Genomic DNA, 19,733 nt, shown 5'->3' on the forward strand with positions numbered 1-19,733 from the left:
ACCCCGTACAGCACTGCCCAAATGCCACTAAACCATTTAACATCACATAATCACGAAATATGGATTATTACAATTTTTTTAAGGTAGAAAGAAAGTATTAAGAGATGAAGCTGATATGTTAATATGATGAATGAAGTGTCAGCTTCAATCCCAGATTTTAATTTTCGAGCAACACCCCGTACAGCACTGCCCAAATGCCACTAAACCAATTAACATCACATAATCACGAAATTTGGATTATTACAATTTTTTTAAGGTAGAAAGAAAGTATGAAGAGATGAAGCTGATATGTTAATATGTTGAATGAAGTGTTAGCTTCAATCCCAGATTTTAATTTTCGAGCAACACCCCGTACAGCACTGCCCAAATGCCACTAAACCATTTAACATCACATAATCACGAAATTTGGATTATTACAATTTTTTTAAGGTAGAAAGAAAGTATGAAGAGATGAAGCTGATATGTTAATATGTTGAATGAAGTGTCAGCTTCAATCCCAGATTTTAATTTTCGAGCAACACCCCGTACAGCACTGCCCAAATGCCACTAAACCATTAAACATCATATAATCACGAAATATGGATTATTACAATTTTTTTAAGGTAGAAAGAAAGTATGAAAAGATGAAGCTGATATGTTAATATGTTGAATTAAGTGTCAGCTTCAATCCCAGATTTTAATTTTCGAGCAACACCCCGTACAGCACTGACCAAATGCCACTGAACCATTTGACAGAAATTAATCACGAAATTTGGATTATTACAATTTTTTTAAGGTAGAAAGAAAGTATGAAGAGATGAAGCTGATATGCTAATATGTTGAATGGAGTGTTAGCTTTAATCCCAGATTTCAATTTTCGAGCAACACCCCGTACAGCACTGCCCAAATGCCACTAAACCATTTAACATCACATAATCACGAAATTTGGATTATTACAATTTTTTTGAAATAAAAATAAAGAACGAAGTGATGAAGCTGATATGCTAATATGTTGAATGAAGTGGCAGCTTCACACCCATATTTTAATTTTCGAGCAACACCCCGTACAGCACTGCCCAAATGCCACTAAACCATTTAACATCACATAATCACGACATTTGGATTATTACAATTTTTTTAAGGTAGAAAGAAAGTATGAAGAGATGAAGCTGATATGTTAATATGTTGAATGAAGTGTTAGCTTCAATCCCAGATTTTAATTTTCGAGCAACACCCCGTACAGCACTGCCCAAATGCCACTAAACCATTTAACATCACATAATCACGAAATTTGGATTATTACAATTTTTTTAAGGTAGAAAGAAAGTATGAAGAGATGAAGCTGATATGTTAATATGTTGAATGAAGTGTTAGCTTCAATCCCAGATTTTAATTTTCGAGCAACACCCCGTACAGCACTGCCCAAATGCCACTAAACCATTTAACATCACATAATCACGAAATATGGATTATTACAATTTTTTTAAGGTAGAAAGAAAGTATTAAGAGATGAAGCTGATATGTTAATATGATGAATGAAGTGTCAGCTTCAATCCCAGATTTTAATTTTCGAGCAACACCCCGTACAGCACTGCCCAAATGCCACTAAACCAATTAACATCACATAATCACGAAATTTGGATTATTACAATTTTTTTAAGGTAGAAAGAAAGTATGAAGAGATGAAGCTGATATGTTAATATGTTGAATGAAGTGTTAGCTTCAATCCCAGATTTTAATTTTCGAGCAACACCCCGTACAGCACTGCCCAAATGCCACTAAACCATTTAACATCACATAATCACGAAATTTGGATTATTACAATTTTTTTAAGGTAGAAAGAAAGTATGAAGAGATGAAGCTGATATGTTAATATGTTGAATGAAGTGTCAGCTTCAATCCCAGATTTTAATTTTCGAGCAACACCCCGTACAGCACTGCCCAAATGCCACTAAACCATTAAACATCATATAATCACGAAATATGGATTATTACAATTTTTTTAAGGTAGAAAGAAAGTATGAAAAGATGAAGCTGATATGTTAATATGTTGAATTAAGTGTCAGCTTCAATCCCAGATTTTAATTTTCGAGCAACACCCCGTACAGCACTGACCAAATGCCACTGAACCATTTGACAGAAATTAATCACGAAATTTGGATTATTACAATTTTTTTAAGGTAGAAAGAAAGTATGAAGAGATGAAGCTGATATGCTAATATGTTGAATGGAGTGTTAGCTTTAATCCCAGATTTCAATTTTCGAGCAACACCCCGTACAGCACTGCCCAAATGCCACTAAACCATTTAACATCACATAATCACGAAATTTGGATTATTACAATTTTTTTGAAATAAAAATAAAGAACGAAGTGATGAAGCTGATATGCTAATATGTTGAATGAAGTGGCAGCTTCACACCCATATTTTAATTTTCGAGCAACACCCCGTACAGCACTGCCCAAATGCCACTAAACCATTTAACATCACATAATCACGACATTTGGATTATTACAATTTTTTTAAGGTAGAAAGAAAGTATGAAGAGATGAAGCTGATATGTTAATATGTTGAATGAAGTGTTAGCTTCAATCCCAGATTTTAATTTTCGAGCAACACCCCGTACAGCACTGCCCAAATGCCACTAAACCATTTAACATCACATAATCACGAAATTTGGATTATTACAATTTTTTTAAGGTAGAAAGAAAGTATGAAGAGATGAAGCTGATATGTTAATATGTTGAATGAAGTGTCAGCTTCAATCCCAGATTTTAATTTTCGAGCAACACCCCGTACAGCACTGCCCAAATGACACTAATCCATTTAACATCACATAATCACGAAATTTGGATTATTACAATTTTTTTAAGGTAGAAAGAAAGTATGAAGAGATGAAGCTGATATGTTAATATGTTGAATGAAGTGTTAGCTTCAATCCCAGATTTTAATTTTTGAGCAACACCCCGTACATCACTGGCCAAATGCCACTAAACCATTTAACATCACATAATCACGAAATTTGGATTATTACAATTTTTTTAAGGTAGAAAGAAAGTATGAAGAGATGAAGCTGATATGTTAATATGTTGAATGAAGTGTTAGCTTCAATCCCAGATTTTAATTTTCGAGCAACACCCCGTACAGCACTGCCCAAATGCCACTAAACCATTTAACATCACATAATCACGAAATTTGGATTATTACAATTTTTTTAAGGTAGAAAGAAAGTATGAAGAGATGAAGCTGATATGTTAATATGTTGAATGAAGTGTCAGCTTCAACCCAGATTTTAATTTTCGAGCAACACCCCGTACAGCACTGCCCAAATGCCACTAAACCATTTAACATCATATAATCACGAAATATGGATTATTACAATTTTTTTAAGGTAGAAAGAAAGTATGAAAAGATGAAGCTGATATGTTAATATGTTGAATTAAGTGTCAGCTTCAATCCCAGATTTTAATTTTCGAGCAACACCCCGTACAGCACTGACCAAATGCCACTGAACCATTTGACAGAAATTAATCACGAAATTTGGATTATTACAATTTTTTTAAGGTAGAAAGAAAGTATGAAGAGATGAAGCTGATATGTTAATATGTTGAATGAAGTGTCAGCTTCAATCCCAGATTTTAATTTTCGAGCAACACCCCGTACAGCACTGCCCAAATGCCACTAAACCATTTAACATCACATAATCACGAAATTTGGATTATTACAATTTTTTTAAGGTAGAAAGAAAGTATGAAGAGATGAAGCTGATATGTTAATATGTTGAATTAAGTGTCAGCTTCAATCCCAGATTTTAATTTTCGAGCAACACCCCGTACAGCACAGCCCAAATGCCTCTAAACCATTTAACATCACATAATCACAAAATTGTAATAATCCAAATTTCGTGATCATGTGATGTTAAATGGTTTAGTGGCATTTGGCCAGTGCTGTACGGGGTGTTGCTTGAAAATTAAAATCTGGGATTGAAGCCGACACTTCATTCAACATATTAACATATCAGCTTCATCTCTTCATACTTTCTTTCTACCTTAAAAAAAAGTAATAATCCAAATTTCGTGATTATGTGATGTTAAATGGTTTAGTGGCATTTGGGCAGTGCTGTACGGGGTGTTGCTCGAAAATTAAAATCTGGGATTGAAGCTGACACTTCATTCAACATATTAACATATCAGCTTCATCTCTTCCTACTTTCTTTCTACCTTAAAAAAATTGTAATAATCCAAATTTCGTGATTATGTGATGTTAAATGGTTTAGTGGCATTTGGGCAGTGCTGTACGGGGTGTTGCTCGAAAATTAAAATCTGGGATTGAAGCTAACACTTCATTCAACATATTAACATATCAGCTTCATCTCTTCCTACTTTCTTTCTACCTTAAAAAAATTGTAATAATCCAAATTTCGTGATTATGTGATGTTAAATGGTTTAGTGGCATTTGGGCAGTGCTGTACGGGGTGTTGCTCGAAAATTAAAATCTGGGATTGAAGCTGACACTTCATTCAACATATTAACATATCAGCTACATCTCTTCATACTTTCTTTCTACCTTAAAAAAAAATTAATAATCCAAATTTCGTGATTATGTGATGTTAAATGGTTTAGTGGCATTTGGGCAGTGCTGTACGGGGTGTTGCTCGAAAATTAAAATCTGGGATTGAAGCTAACACTTCATTCAACATATTAACATATCAGCTTCATCTCTTCCTACTTTCTTTCTACCTTAAAAAAATTGTAATAATCCAAATTTCGTGATTATGTGGTGTTAAATGGTTTAGTGGCATTTGGGCAGTGCTGTACGGGGTGTTGCTCGAAAATTAAAATCTGGGATTGAAGCTGACACTTAATTCAACATATTAACATATCAGCTTCATCTCTTCATACTTTCTTTCTACCTTAAAAAAATTGTAATAATCCATATTTCGTGATTATATGATGTTAAATGGTTTAGTGGCATTTGGGCAGTGCTGTACGGGGTGTTGCTCGAAAATTTAAATCTGGGATTGAAGCTGACACTTCATTCAACATATTAACATATCAGCTTCATCTCTTCATACTTTCTTTGTACCTTAAAAAAATTGTAATAATCCAAATTTCGTGATTATGTGATGTTAAATGGTTTAGTGGCATTTGGCCAGTGCTGTACGGGGTGTTGCTCGAAAATTAAAATCTGGGATTGAAGCTGACACTTCATTCAACATATTAACATATCAGCTTCATCTCTTCATACTTTCTTTCTACCTTAAAAAAAAAGTAATAATCCAAATTTCGTGATTATGTGATGTTAAATGGTTTAGTGGCATTTGGGCAGTGCTGTACGGGGTGTTGCTCGAAAATTAAAATCTGGGATTGAAGCTAACACTTCATTCAACATATTAACATATCAGCTTCATATCTTCATACTTTCTTTCTACCTTAAAAAAATTGTAATAATCCAAATTTCGTGATTATGTCATGTTAAATGGTTTAGTGGCATTTGGGCAGTGCTGTACGGGGTGTTGCTCGAAAATTAAAATCTGGGATTGAAGCTGACACTTCATTCAACATATTAACATATCAGCTTCATATCTTCATACTTTCTTTCTACCTTAAAAAAATTGTAATAATCCAAATTTCGTGATTATGTCATGTTAAATGGTTTAGTGGCATTTGGGCAGTTCTGTACGGGGCTATTGCTTTAAGGGGTGTGTTCACCATAATCTACTTTTTTTTTGTGATTAGATATGATGTTAAATATTTATGAAAATTTAATTACGGAAATTCTGAAATTATTTTTTGTACAACCTGTGTTTAAGATACACCCACTTCTGCGGCACCCTGTACTTAAGCTCCGCCCTCTGTTGTGCTCTTCAGCGGGCTTGCTCCGCCCACTGCTGCGGCATCCTGTGATTTAGCTCCGCCCACTGGCGCTTGGTAGTTGGAGTGGGGGAATGGAGGGGAATCAGAATAAATCTGGGATAAAGCCAACTTCACCTCAGTATCAAAGGAACTGGGAATTGCAACATCCACATTAAATACAATAATAAACAAGCTGAACCATCTTCTTTCTCAAGCTGCGAATACGTCACAGAGTATTAAACCCCTGAAAAAAGGAAAATACGCCGATGTCGAAGAACCATTAATAGAAAGTTTGTACATGTGTAGTGTATTAAAAATAATATCTGCATTTGCTCATAAAACTGTTGCTTTGAGTATTTTCATTCGTTCTTTTCTTGGCTTAGTTCTATGTGTAGTTAAGATTATGCTTTTGAGTATGTATTGCCAATATAAAAGTTTTCCCAGATATAAAGTTTCCCCTCTATAGTGAACATATAAACTAGTCCCTTCAGATTCATTATAACAGGGTTCTACTGTACTGTGTATTTTCATGTTAAATAACATTCTAAAAAAAAGTGTGGGTAAGAAATAACCATGCAATTGTAATGTAGCACGTGACTGTAAAATTTTGGGAGGGGGCCATGATCAAGGGTGTATAAAGGTGCGCAAATATTCGTAATAGCATTTCTGACACAACTTTTTACACCCTTGATAATACTCTAAGTGAATATCTGATCAAAATATTTGTGGCATAACAACAAATACAAGGAACGTTTGAGAAATTTGAGAAAAGGCTTTTTAAAAAAGGAAAAAAAAAAAATAAGAGGGAAAAAAAACCTACATGGCCTGAGAAACAAGAGCCTTGACAAATGAAACTAAGAACCACTAACCACACAGAGCACAAAGGAACTTCACAGCCACTAAACGGTCCTTAGACAAGACACACAGAGCAAATATTATTCAAGCACAACCATAAACTTCATGACCACCATGTAAGTGCTTGCAAGGAGTTCCTAACAGCCCCAAATTTTGTGCGCTTCTAATATTAGTATTAGACATAGCTTTAGGTTGAGATAATACAGACATGAACATCATCTACATACTAGAGTTACTTTGTCATGTACTGAAAATGAGCAAATTCCAGTAATGTAACTGAAAACAAAACTTAAGCATACAATTATTTCTAGTACCACTTTCCACCTCCCTCCAACTAATATGCTTTGAGTACAAATGAATCGTGATAGAAATTTTAAGGTGCAATTAGGGTGTCTAAAAACACCTGGTGAACCTATTTCAAGACTTTTTCAGGTCATTTAAATAAATTATTTACACAACTATATCTACAACATGGAGGCTCTGTTATTTATAAGAAAAGTTAAAAACAATTAAAAAAAACTATACTATTTGCAGGACTGTACCAATTCTTCAGTTAGATAGCTAACCCACTTTCAGAGATAATTTCCACATAATGTAAGTTGATTTATACTTAATACACTACTATAAACATCAAAGAAATAAAATGCCATCAGCAAAGTGCTTATGGCTGCTGGAAACTAGTTTTGAGACTTCAAAACGCCTGTGCGAAACTTTTACTAAGCAAATCAATCTAAGCGTTTTTTTTAGTGTTCGTCTGACTTCACCCGGAAATTTGCTATTTTAAGCTTCACATTTTTCGCAAAGCTTTTAAACATTGGAAACCCAAGTTTCACTCATGAAATTATTTTATTTATTTGTGCTGTATGTTTTTTTGCTTCAATAAAGTTGGCTACTTAAAAAAAACGAATCAATTGGTGGCACTCCGTTTACTTTTATGAATGGTCAATATTAATATTATGCATGGTTATTTTATATTTTTTATTGAACGATGTTATAAATAGGGACCAAATTGGTTCATCACTTAATCATTTAAAACAGCGGTTCCCTAACTGTGGGTCGCGACTCAATCCTAAAACTAACAGAAACCATCGAATAAAACCACCAGAAAAGATAAGAAAAATCAAAACAAACCGAATTGTGTTCAAACACACATCTATTGTTAAATAAATAACTTTTTTGCTACAAAATTGCTTATATTTTGTCAACCATTTACAAATCAGTACACAAATTGTTTATCAATAATCAATCGTATCTTAAAAAAAAAGCATATATATTTGCAATATTTGATGGTAAAAGATACATACATAAGGAACGGATACGATACAAATAAGGTTTTTTACTCCACCATGGACCGATGGACCGTGGAGGTATTCCTATAAGAAATGGTGGGTCGCCGGCTGAAAAAATTTGAGAACCACTGATTTCAAACATTACAAATGTTAAAAAACTTTTTTTGACGTGACAACGTCTAATAAATCGATGAACGCCGGCTGCACACACGAAAGTGTCCCGTAACGCACCTTGTCCCATTATGCTGTGTCCCGTTACACTCATTGTACGCTTGCGCCGCATCTATCTCTCTTCCACTCGATTGAACAACCATCAATTTGACTTTTTCGAGGCACATTAAACTTGAAACACTCCCATTCGTTTCCTACTTTTCCTATCATCGTCCTATCCTTAACAGAATAATACAGATTGGAAGAAGTTAAATAGCAAACATGTATAAAAGATATAGTTAAAATAATCTCTTCGTTAAAGTAATAAACATATTTGAATTAATGACTGCAAATAAAAGTAAATTTATCAATTAAATTGTAGATTTCATTTCACTCCTTCTTTGTATCCATACAAAATAGTGATAATTCAATAAAAATGTTTCAATTTTATTCATAAAAGTATGCAATCATTTCATCAATGTTTTGTTATGACGTCACGTTAAACTACCGTCCGTAAACCGACTTTACAGACAACCAAATTTTTTTACTTGAATATTGTACTTCATAAAGTAAGTGTAACGCAACTCGATGGCAGGCGGGAGGGGGCCTCACCTGGACGGGCAGGGCCAGGAAGAAGAGGGGCGGCGAGGCGACGGCCACCACCTTGCAGGGCGAGCGCAGCTGCGGGATCAGCACCTGGCTGGGCAGCAGGCAGCAGTCGTCTGCAACAAGCACGCCAGCCTTCATCCCTCGGTCACCCGGTCGCTTGCATTCACGCGGCTCTTAGTTCATCGTAGCCGTCGGTTTCCCGAGTGCTTGCTGTTTCAGAGCTAGGGACGATGGCGATAAGACAGAAATAACACCGCAGAGCTTGGTAATACAACATACAAAACCGAAACTAAAGTTAAAACACAGTTTAGCACCAAAAAGTAACTAAAAACCATTGAAATCAATCAGTAATTTGACAAAAATTTATTCAAATGTTATCTTTTAACATAAATAAATAAATAAAATCTAATTAAATCATCGCCATCACTCTGAGGGAAATGCTTCCACGGTTACGTTACACGGTCAAGGTGTTCATCCCAGAGTTACATGGTACGTTTTCAATCCGTCACCAATCCGGTCGCTTGCATTCAGATTTTTTTTTGGGGCTATTCATGTGGCACGTTTAATTCACTCAGAGTTTATCGTTACTGTCCGTTTCCCACATGTTTGCTGTTTTATAGCTAGGTACAATTGCGATAAGACAGAAATAACACCACAGAGCTTGGTAATAAAACATTAAACACCGAAATGCAAGTTAAAACACATTTTAGCACCAAAAAGTAACTAAAAACATGAAATAAATTAGTAATTAGACAACACTTAATTCAAATGTTATATTTTATCATAAAATTAATTAATTAGGTAAGTGTAATTAATTCATCGGGAATTGTTTTTCCTATATGTATGAACTAAATGAATCGGAAAAAATTAATAGTACGTTGTTTGATCTTGCAATTATTATTAGAAACCCTTTAAAAGTTTTTACATAAATGAATTTTTCAAAACATAAAAACTTAGAAATTTAATTTTTATTTTTTCGAGTTGTTCTGTTCTAGCCATGCTCATTATTAATGATTTTATTGTTTAAGTACAGAATTTAAATACATATTTTTTGTTAAGTATTTGTTAATAATTCACATTATTTTATGAATCACGACAAGATATAAAATAAAAACAATAGCACCAAAATCTAACGTTTTAAAAACGAAGTTGACCTAAAATAAAACCATAAAATCTTGTCTCTATTTATAGCAGGTTGTATTTCACTTTTGGTAGTCTCCTTTAAACTATACAGACATTCAGTAATCTGGAATCCAGTAAAATGCTGGTTCCACATGGCAAAGGTCCCAAGCGTGCCCGATTAAAGACCTGTACAAAGTACAAGTCCACTGTACAAAGTTTTATTGATCTGTGTGTCTAATCTTTACTGACCTCATTGGTCATTGTCAATCACCATCAGAAGGGTTGCTTTTAGTACAGATACTATATCCAAAGCAGGGTTGAAAAAAACCAATGGAAAGAAAAAAAAACCGGTTTTGTTTTAACATTAAAACCACGTTTTTTTTTACTACATTAGTTATTTTGGTTCTCATCACATTCAAACTAAATATATTGTAATTCAGGTTGATTAATAATTTTACCCCCAATTCTTAACTGACGGCAACTAAAACATACTCATATTTCATTTTAAGACCATCCAATTGTCTCACATGTGAATTTTATAAGATATGTACACCCAATTATGATTCTAACGCATAAAAGTATGTCAAATATATTGTTAAAAAACTAATAGAAAATAATTGGTGACAGAGTACTACAATGTGTACAACTGAATAAACTCATCAAACCTAGAGGCCATAAAAGCTTTTAGATTATCAGTTATTAAAATCAAAATATCAGTATCAACCAGTTAAAAACAATATGTTAGTTCTTTCCTGTTTTTATTGCAGGTCACGTCACATCACATCACTGTTGGTTGTGTTCGTTGAATGCTTTAAAAAGAAATACAAGTTTGGATGCTTTCTCTATGCCTTTATTACGTACTTTAAATGTTTAAAATGCAAAAATCCATATGATGAGAAGACTCTCTCTACACTTGCTGAAGTAGCTTGTGCTGTTCGTGACTGTTCAACAGAAAAAAAAAATCTTTATCATTAAATATCTCCATGTCATTCTTCTGATTTCTCCACAACTCATAGGTTGTAACTGTGATGTAACTTCATCCTCAAAAAGCCATTTTTGGAAAAGTAAACTGTTTTGATTGAAATTGAACAATTAATGGAAGCAGTGAACTCATTGAGTACCTTGATTTTGCAAACTCAAATGCTATGTGATTTTCTTCTTCAGTCAAATCAACACCAAGTGATGATTTTTTTTCTTTTGGATCCAGCATATAAGCTAAAAAAAAAAATTAGCAGGTGTAAATGCCATATGATGGCTTTATTGAAATTTGTTGTGACATTTTTATTCATTGTGGCTTCCATTTTCATTAGAAGATTTTTCCACATGAACACTGACTCAGAAATAGTGCATGTATTTTTCTGAACTTCATCAAGGGCTATGGCAATAGGATTCCAAATAGAAAGTAAGTCCTCTACATTCTGTTTCAAAGCCATGTTAGAAATTTGGTTTTGTACTACTTTAGCAATAGTGTCACAATGTTCCTCACAATTCTGTAACAGAGTTCCTCAACCTTCAAGGTATGTCTCAAGGCAATCTACCATTGCATTCCAACAAACTTCATTTGGGAGGATTAATTTTTGAACATCATATTTTCTGTAAAATGCATTAGCAAAATGGTTGTTTCTGAAATATTTTATTATGTGTAAAACATGTTCTGTCACACTAGAAATGTTCAAGTCATTTGCTAACAAGTTTAATATGTGAGCTGAAAATCCGTAAGTGATGATATTCAAATCTTCTTTATCTTCCGACACATTAGCAGCATTATCAGTAACAATCGAGCGAACTTTGTACCTGAAGTTCTCCTCACACATTTTTATGCTGTTCACAGCCACTTCTGTCAAGTAACTGGCAGTGTGAGCATGGCCAGATGTGTCAATTAGTATACATTACCCGATTTAGTCGTAATTGTAGCAGATATTATTGGTTCATTATGAACATTTGACCAGCCATCAAACCCAAGACACGCACTTTCATTTTCCAGAGTAAGGGAACAAGTTTTCTTTTCTTCTTCATAAATAGCACCTAGTAATGGACCAATATTATCTTTTCTGTTTGGAGGGGTGTAGCCTGGGAGAAGCTGTTGCATGAGTTTCACAAACTGTGGATGTTCGACACTACATAAGGATGCATTTGTTGCAAATATACAGCGAGCTACTTGCTGATGCAAAGACTTTTTCTGCATTGGTGTTGATCAAACTATGTAGGAATCCGTTGATATGTTCTTTTTAAATTTTTTTTCCTGCAAAAGTATATTTTGACTCAATATTTTCATTTGACGAAGTCGCAGATGATATGATGGATGTATGAATTTTGCTTGTGGAAGCTGTAATGCAGTCCGAAAAAGAAATGTTTATCTTATTAATTTAGTTCCAAAATACAAAGAGGGGAAAAAAAATTAGAAATGAAGACAGTTTAACTCTCTTAATAACTCTAAACCTATTATAGAAAACTTAGTTACATGCTTTGCTACAGCCTGGTTTTCAGTGCTGACTGCATAAAGCTGGGATCACGCGTGGAAATTAAGAATTTAAAACTATGCAGCAAGTGTCGATACTGCACTGTCATTGATACACCATGACAATTTTCTTTAGAAATAATATCAGAATAATATTAAACATTAAAAAAAATTTTTTTTAGTCTATCAAAATCCTTAATAATCATAAAATTTTATTTTAGGCTATCAAAATCATTAATAAAAGTCAAAATTGAATACAACGCTTGAAATGTAAACACAGTCTAAAGCAAAATAAAATATGAGCAAGCTTACTGATATAATCATATGTGACTTGTTTAAAGTTAAGAATGAAAACTTCACTTAGCACATCTTCAGATTGCGCGGATTCATTTAGCGCTATGTAAATTTTACTGCTTCAGTCTTGAATAGCACGTCTGTAAATTTTAGTTAGCAGAAAATCTCGGCAGGAAAAAAAAATGCCGAGCACGACGCCACGAAGTCTGTTTCAACTTCTGTAAAACAGATGTGCCGTGGGATACAGGTAGCCAAACAAGGGGGGAAGAGATGCGCGCGCAGGGTTGTCTATGCTATCGGCTGTTGTACAAACATCAGCTATGGCAAGTTAAATTGCGGCTATGGAGCGTAAAGGACCAAATGTTTTTACATCCACGCGTATGCTGCCGTGCCGTACCGTTGTCGCCTGGCCACAGACCGGGCCGTGAACTGAGTCTAGCCAGAGGCAGGGAATTCACTCATACAAATGCAACGTCTGCCCATTCAGCTGCCGGTAACTGTACGTGCTTGATCACTCATAATGCATCGTGTTCAAGTATTTCAGACCAAACTAGAAGTATTACGGCGCTTAGATTGTCATGAAGACCACGCTTATGTTGGTCGTAGTTAAGTTTTAAGCAAGTCACCTGTGCGCACAATCATACGAAATAAGGACTCTTACCAAAAGTTTATATATATAAGTCTGATGCTGTTGGTTGTACTAGCGGGAATATATTTGACATTAGATACCGGAACAGAATTGAACAGATGATTTACGTGGAAAAGTTTGTTATATGAATGTTGCAATGAAAAAAATCATCACTGGCCTGACAGGATTGGTGTGAACTAGGTGGTGATACGTGAACAAGCACTTTCAATTTTTGAAAAATTGAAATGTAATTATCCGGACAGTAATATCGGTTTCACTGGCAGTAAGGATGATTTGTAAAGGTATGCAACGTGAGTTGAAGGTCACGCCCGGGCGGGCAAGTCAGCCAGCCGACTGACAATAAAGTACATAACCACAAAGTGCGATGGGAGGCATATAAAGATAAATGGTGTAACATATTTATAGTTGAGTGTTATTCAACGCATTTATATTACGTAAAGTATATTTTCCTACACAATTTTGGAACACATTAAATAAATTAGCCTTGCTTTTTATGGAAACTAATGCTTCAGAATACGCGATTTCGAATAACACGAGCATTTTTTGGGGAACGTATTAATCGTGCTAAGTGAGGGATAGGTGTACCTATATTCCTAAATGACTTGGTTCCATATTAATTACAATATGTAGCAAATTTAACACAACCATATTTTCTGTTTAAACCAAGAGACAATAGTATTACACTTGATGGATCTCACCGGCATCATATTCATCAACTTGCATAGCTGAACTTTCACATTTAGATATGTGATTTTTCATTCTGAGAACTTGAACTTCCAGTTAAGTGCCACATTTTTTTACATTTGGCTCTCACACCTTTTCTCAATTCCTTCTTAACTTCTTCAAATGAAAGCCATAGAACATCTCGCTTTCTGCCACTAATGTTGAACCAGAAATGTTATAACATCATAGGACTGAAGTCCAGAAAATTTGCACATCAGACTGGGACCTAACCACAGAAAGGGTATTTCCTCACAGGATGAGGTTTCTTGATTAAATGGGTTTCCACGGAGAGGGTAGGTATTTCACCACATGAGGAGGATCCTGCATAGAATGGGTGTTTCCCATAGAATGGGGATTTTCAGTAAAATTGAGGATTCCCCACATAAAAATATAAAGTTTTAGAGGAGTATTAGGCTGGTTATAATTTATAACTTATTCAAATAATATAAATGATGAGATCTTGATTAATATGTAATTTTTTGTTCCTGTAAATCACAAGATACATTAATGAACAAACTATTGTAGTTATTAGAGTGGAGTTAGACCTTTCATAAAAATTAAAATATTCTATTTAGAAATAATTATTTAAAAAAAAAACATATCTTTTTTTTTAAACAACCATTTGGTTTAAACCTTTAAACCATTGTGGTTTAAATCAGCCCAACCTGATCCAAAGTATAATGATTTGCTCAATAATGTTCTGCAAATACTCCGCACTTCAAGTAAGTTATATGAATAAATGACAGGCTGAAAAAGATTTTAAGAAATGATAAATATTGCAAGCTTTCACTGCCATTTTCTGGAGTTGCTGGGCTTCTGTGATGTAGCTGCGTCTAAAGGGGAAGGTTTCATTAATGTTTCGGTCGACCTTACAGTCGCCATCTTCAGGGTAGCAGTTACCTACTCTGCTACCCTCATGATGGCAATTGCAACAACTAAAATGACAGTAAAATCATCGCCTTCGACGCGGCTACAACCTAGAAGCCAAGCAACTACCATTTTGAGAAGTGTTTCAGAAATGATTCCATTAAACATTAATTTTAATAAAACTTTACCCATGGGAGGAAGATTGATACGTGTCAAAACCACTATAGTCAGTCATAATTTTGAGCAGTGACAATGCTACATGTTTGTTAGTAACTACAAAAGGAGATAACACTAAACATAAATATGAGTTGACAGAACACAGCAGATGTTAAATAAAGAAATCATTTAAATGGTGAGCTTACTATTTGAAGTTTAATACAGAAGCTCAAATTCTGAGTATGAGACAATTTCTATGCAAGTGGTGTTCACTGGAAAACACATCAAAATGTTTTCAAGAAAAATATAGGTACCTCAATTATGAAAATTAACTAAATGAAACACTTTAAGCTAAACAGAACACAATGAAATAAATAAAATTAATATCTAATACAAAAAATATAAAAAAAATTTTCAAGTTACTTTAATTATAAAAAAATTCACAAAAATACAACAAATTTGTAGTATACTAATTCCCCAAAAAATAACTGCACACAAAAATAAAACAGTAATTAGACCAGAAAACTACAATATTTTAATTACTATTAAACATTTTTTTAAGCTTTGGAAAACATGGAACGAGTAATGGAATGACGAAGGAACCTTTAAAATAAACATAGAAAGTGATGATTAAAGTTTTGTTCGATGAGCAGAGTAATAAAAAATTGCTGAGTGTTAAAAGGAGATACAACAGATTTAATAAAACTTATTAAGAATCAAATCACATATCGGACAAATGTATATCAGTCAGACGTACCCAGTAAAGAATAGCTGTGTTCAATTATTCACTACGAAGAATCACTTCCGACAGTACATATTCATTCATATAAATATCTCATTCTAGTCTCTGACACACAGAAATACATACCAAGAACAATAAATATGTATAGAGGTATAACGTATCCCCTAAACATGAAACATGATAACTTCAAGGATCAGAAAACACTGTCCTCGACTGTTTGTTCAGTGGCGGTGGCCGCGGGCGGAGAACGACCGCCGTCGCTCACCAACTTCCAGCGGATGGCCGGGGCAGTGTCGCCGCCGGTGTTGTCCGAGATGAACAGGTGCACCTCCGTGGTGTTGGACGTGGTGGGGGACACCTGCGCGATGAAGTACTCCTCGGAGCCGGTCCTGGCGCGGCCCGCCTCGGGGCCGAGCCCCACGACCCTCGGGGGCCGGCCGGCGGGCACGCTCTTGCGACCGTCCGGCCGGCCGCGAGGAGCCGGGCGCACCTCCTGGGACCGGGCCCGCGCCGGTCCCTGCTCCGCCCTCCTCAGCAGGTCCTTGAAGAACAGCTCTCTCGGGGACAAGGGCGCCGGGGGGGCAGAGTCCCGACCGGGGATCTCCAGCTTCAGACCCGGCTTCTTGCGCAGCATCACGCCCGGGGCGGAGCCGGGCGATGCCGCGGTCAGAGCGTCGACGCTGGACTCGGACTCGGTGCACGAGATCTTCTTCGCGTTGCTCTTGGCCGGAATGACCTTCCGGGTGATGTCGACCGGAGCGCTCTCCCCGCAGCGGTCGTTGGGGACGACCGTCTGCGCCGACTGCGTGGAGGAGTCGTCCTGGGACGAGAGGTCGTCGCCGGGCGGGTCCCGGGGCTGCACGAGGGCGGGCCGGGTGGGGTACTGCGGCCCGCACGCCCCCCAGGTGGCCCCCACGAGGGGGAGGGGCGCGGCCTTGTCGCGGTGCCGCCACAGCAGGAGCAGGGCCAGCGTGACCACGCCCGCCCACAGCAGGAACGCCGCTCCCGAGTAGATGTTGAACCAGAAGGACGGCCAGCCGTGCGGGGGGAGCGCGGACCACACGAGGGGGAACGCCACGAACCAGTACGCGAACGAGAACACCCCGATGAACAGGAGGATGCCGGCCACCACTACCGCTCTCCTCCTGTTCTCCGAGTTCTCGCAGCACTCCTGCTTCATGTCGCCAGGTCACGATAGACCAGAAAACTCCGAGGACGCAGGGTTCTTGCTTCTCCGAGGGCAAGCCCGTGGTGGAACTGACGGCAGTTAGGGCTGCGCCAGAGTATCAGCTCCTGCTTCCTGGCCCCGCTGATAGCTCCACACTCGCGGACCACAACTTCCTGCGGCGGCTCGTAACGCAGTTACCACACCGTTCCTCCACTTCCCACCAGTGCCAACTTAATGATTCAATATTTATCACGCACGTGCTTCACAATTACCCAACCTCCCACTCATGGTACGTGTATGTGTTCCCGTTATTTTTTTTTTTATTAAATACAAATTAATATGGAGATTACGTGGGAGACTAATTGAGTATTTCAACATTAACTTATACCAACTGTTTGCATTCTTTTTGTAATTGATGAATGTTAAAATATTTTAAGATTTAGAAAATTTTAATAGTTTGTTTATAAAAAACAGGTATAGCCCCGGCACTTAACCCTTTGAACTCCTATGCTGAGCCACGTTCACCATCGTTAATTTCCTGTTTGCTCCAGTCCTTTGAATTCATTGCAAACAACAAAGTCACATGATCCGAGGAATTGGAGAGCTATGTTGGAGAAAAAATTGGAACAGGTATTTAAACATATCAGGCCTGGCTAGAAATATATGTTTAAAGGATTAATTCATTTGCTGCCTCAAGAGATATTTTCTGCCTCAGAGATAAGACACCATGCAAATTCTACAGGAAATTTTCTAAATTTCTTAACAGTCCTCTTTTCTTCTTCGCCATTTATTGTCTAAAAATACTTCATATCATTCAAATCACCTATAAATTTTCTACAGAGTCTGATTTCCAATCCCCCCACCTCCCTCCCATTTTAGAGACTGATTTCAATAGTGTATTTGATTTTAAAAACCATCAGAGCTTAATCAATGATTACAAAGGATAACTGGCTGTATAACTCTCCACGTGGTTTCAATAAATACATATGACTTAACTGTTCAGTACATAACAATTACATAAAACTCTCTTGAGAAAAAAATTCTATTGAGAAAATCCCACTTTAGATAATTTCCTGAAAATAGGTTTTTACAAAAGTTAGTACTTGATCTATATTATTCCATCAATGAAAACAACTGTAAAACATCAGAACCCCGATTTTATTAACTCGGATTTAACGAAGCAGAGATTTTAAAAAATTCATTTTCAGGAACCGTCGAAAAATCAGAAATTTTGATACAAAAATATAAATAAGCAGAATAAATTTGAAAAAAAAAATCACAATGAAAGCTTACAAAAATATATAATATTTTTATGCACAGGATGTATTTTGTATGGGTTTTAGTAATACTTTCAATTATGTTTCAATAAGGAGAAAAAAAATCAGGTATCCCTTTAAAAATGCGGCGGTGGTAGCTTCTGCGAAGTAAGTGGGAGCGCGAGAAACACGTCTCGTCAGGCCGGCGGCAGCGATGGCATCTTGACGACGTTTCGCTTACCCCTCCCTCCCCAAAGTAACGTTCTTCAAGGCCAGCTCATCCGTCTCGGAGACACAAACTGCCTTGTCCCTCCCCCCTTAACATTTCCCTCCCCTTGTTCAACCTTCCGCATGAGAATAAGTACTGCCAACATAACCCTCCCCCCCTTTCCCACAAACCTGAATGCCAGTGACGAAAGCCATAACACCACGCAGTATCATATAGTATATTCCCTGTAAAAATAAATTTTTTTTAGGCCCATGTGAAAGCCATTTACCGTTAATAAACACTGTGTAAGTTATTATGGCATCAGATATTATTTAAAAAAATAAAATAAAAATAATAAAAATAACATGAACTAGGGAAACTATGTTTATTAGTCAAATAACAGTATTTCTGCTGGAAAAACCCACAAATCTCAAAATTTCTTAAATAGAAAAATTTATCAGGGCCATAAAAATATTTATTTTACCACACACGAGCTATGCTCATCTTTCCCTCAGAATTCCAACATTTCTGGCGCTTGACTCATAGAAAATGAAACCGTGTGTGGCATAAGAGAAGAAAGAAAAGAAATTGAGTAGCAAATTCCTCCCCCTAGTTATAGTCAGCAACCCACTGTTATTTAAAACACACGCAACATTTTTCGCATCTGTATTTATTTAAATGTACTTAAAATGTATTTAGATACGTATTGGTATTGTAAATTAATTTTAACAGGAGTAGTGTCTTGGTAGTAGCAATCACATTTACCTATTTTAAAAATGAAATATTTTGATTAAAGTACATACTCTCTTATGGGAAAAAAAGTATGTGACTAGCTCTGTTTCGACTAGCACTCTCTTTTACTGGAACAAATTATAGCATTACTTTGAATGACAGGATTTTTTTTTTTCCTAACCTAATTAAAACTAAGTGTATTTTGTTTGGGAGGGTCTGGGTTAGGGAAGACTCTAGGTGCGTCCCAGGCTGAAGCCTTTACGCCTATTCATGCTGGGTTTAAGCCATGCAGACAAGGGAGCATGCATCGTGTGCTTGTTCGGGGATTGGCCAGCCATGGCTGCGATTGGCGCCATGACTAACTCCCCTATCTTAATACTAGACTATAACTAGATAAGTTGGACCCAGGTAAAACCTCCATAGAGAGAGGGAAAACCCTGGGCACTTTCATGCGGGATGCAAAATTTCATGCATTAATTACGAGCAGGTTGGTTACAGGAACAGAAGGATGGTTCAGGAAGAAGATTTGGTCAGAGTAGAAAGAGTCTACCATGCGGGGGTTGGGCGCTTGGACGGTTGTGTCCGCTTGTGGTGTTTAGGGGCACTGGTTTTTTTGGGGGCG

At 36.5% G+C, this 19,733-nt stretch overlaps 1 protein-coding gene across 2 annotated transcripts in view; it reads right to left on the reverse strand.

Moving 5' to 3' along the window:
• Nucleotides 1-19,733, reverse strand: part of LOC134539420 (mediator of RNA polymerase II transcription subunit 16) — a 97,674-nt gene that overhangs the window by 14,627 nt on the left and 63,314 nt on the right. For both annotated transcript variants that reach the window (XM_063381443.1, XM_063381442.1), the window contains exon 12: nucleotides 8,740-8,849. In XM_063381443.1, the coding sequence (XP_063237513.1) occupies nucleotides 8,740-8,849 (110 nt within the window). The remainder of the gene's footprint in view (nucleotides 1-8,739; nucleotides 8,850-19,733) is intronic.

Source organism: Bacillus rossius, chromosome 15, assembly GCF_032445375.1.
Source record: "Bacillus rossius redtenbacheri isolate Brsri chromosome 15, Brsri_v3, whole genome shotgun sequence".
In the NCBI taxonomy this organism is placed as follows: Eukaryota; Metazoa; Arthropoda; class Insecta; order Phasmatodea; family Bacillidae; genus Bacillus; species Bacillus rossius.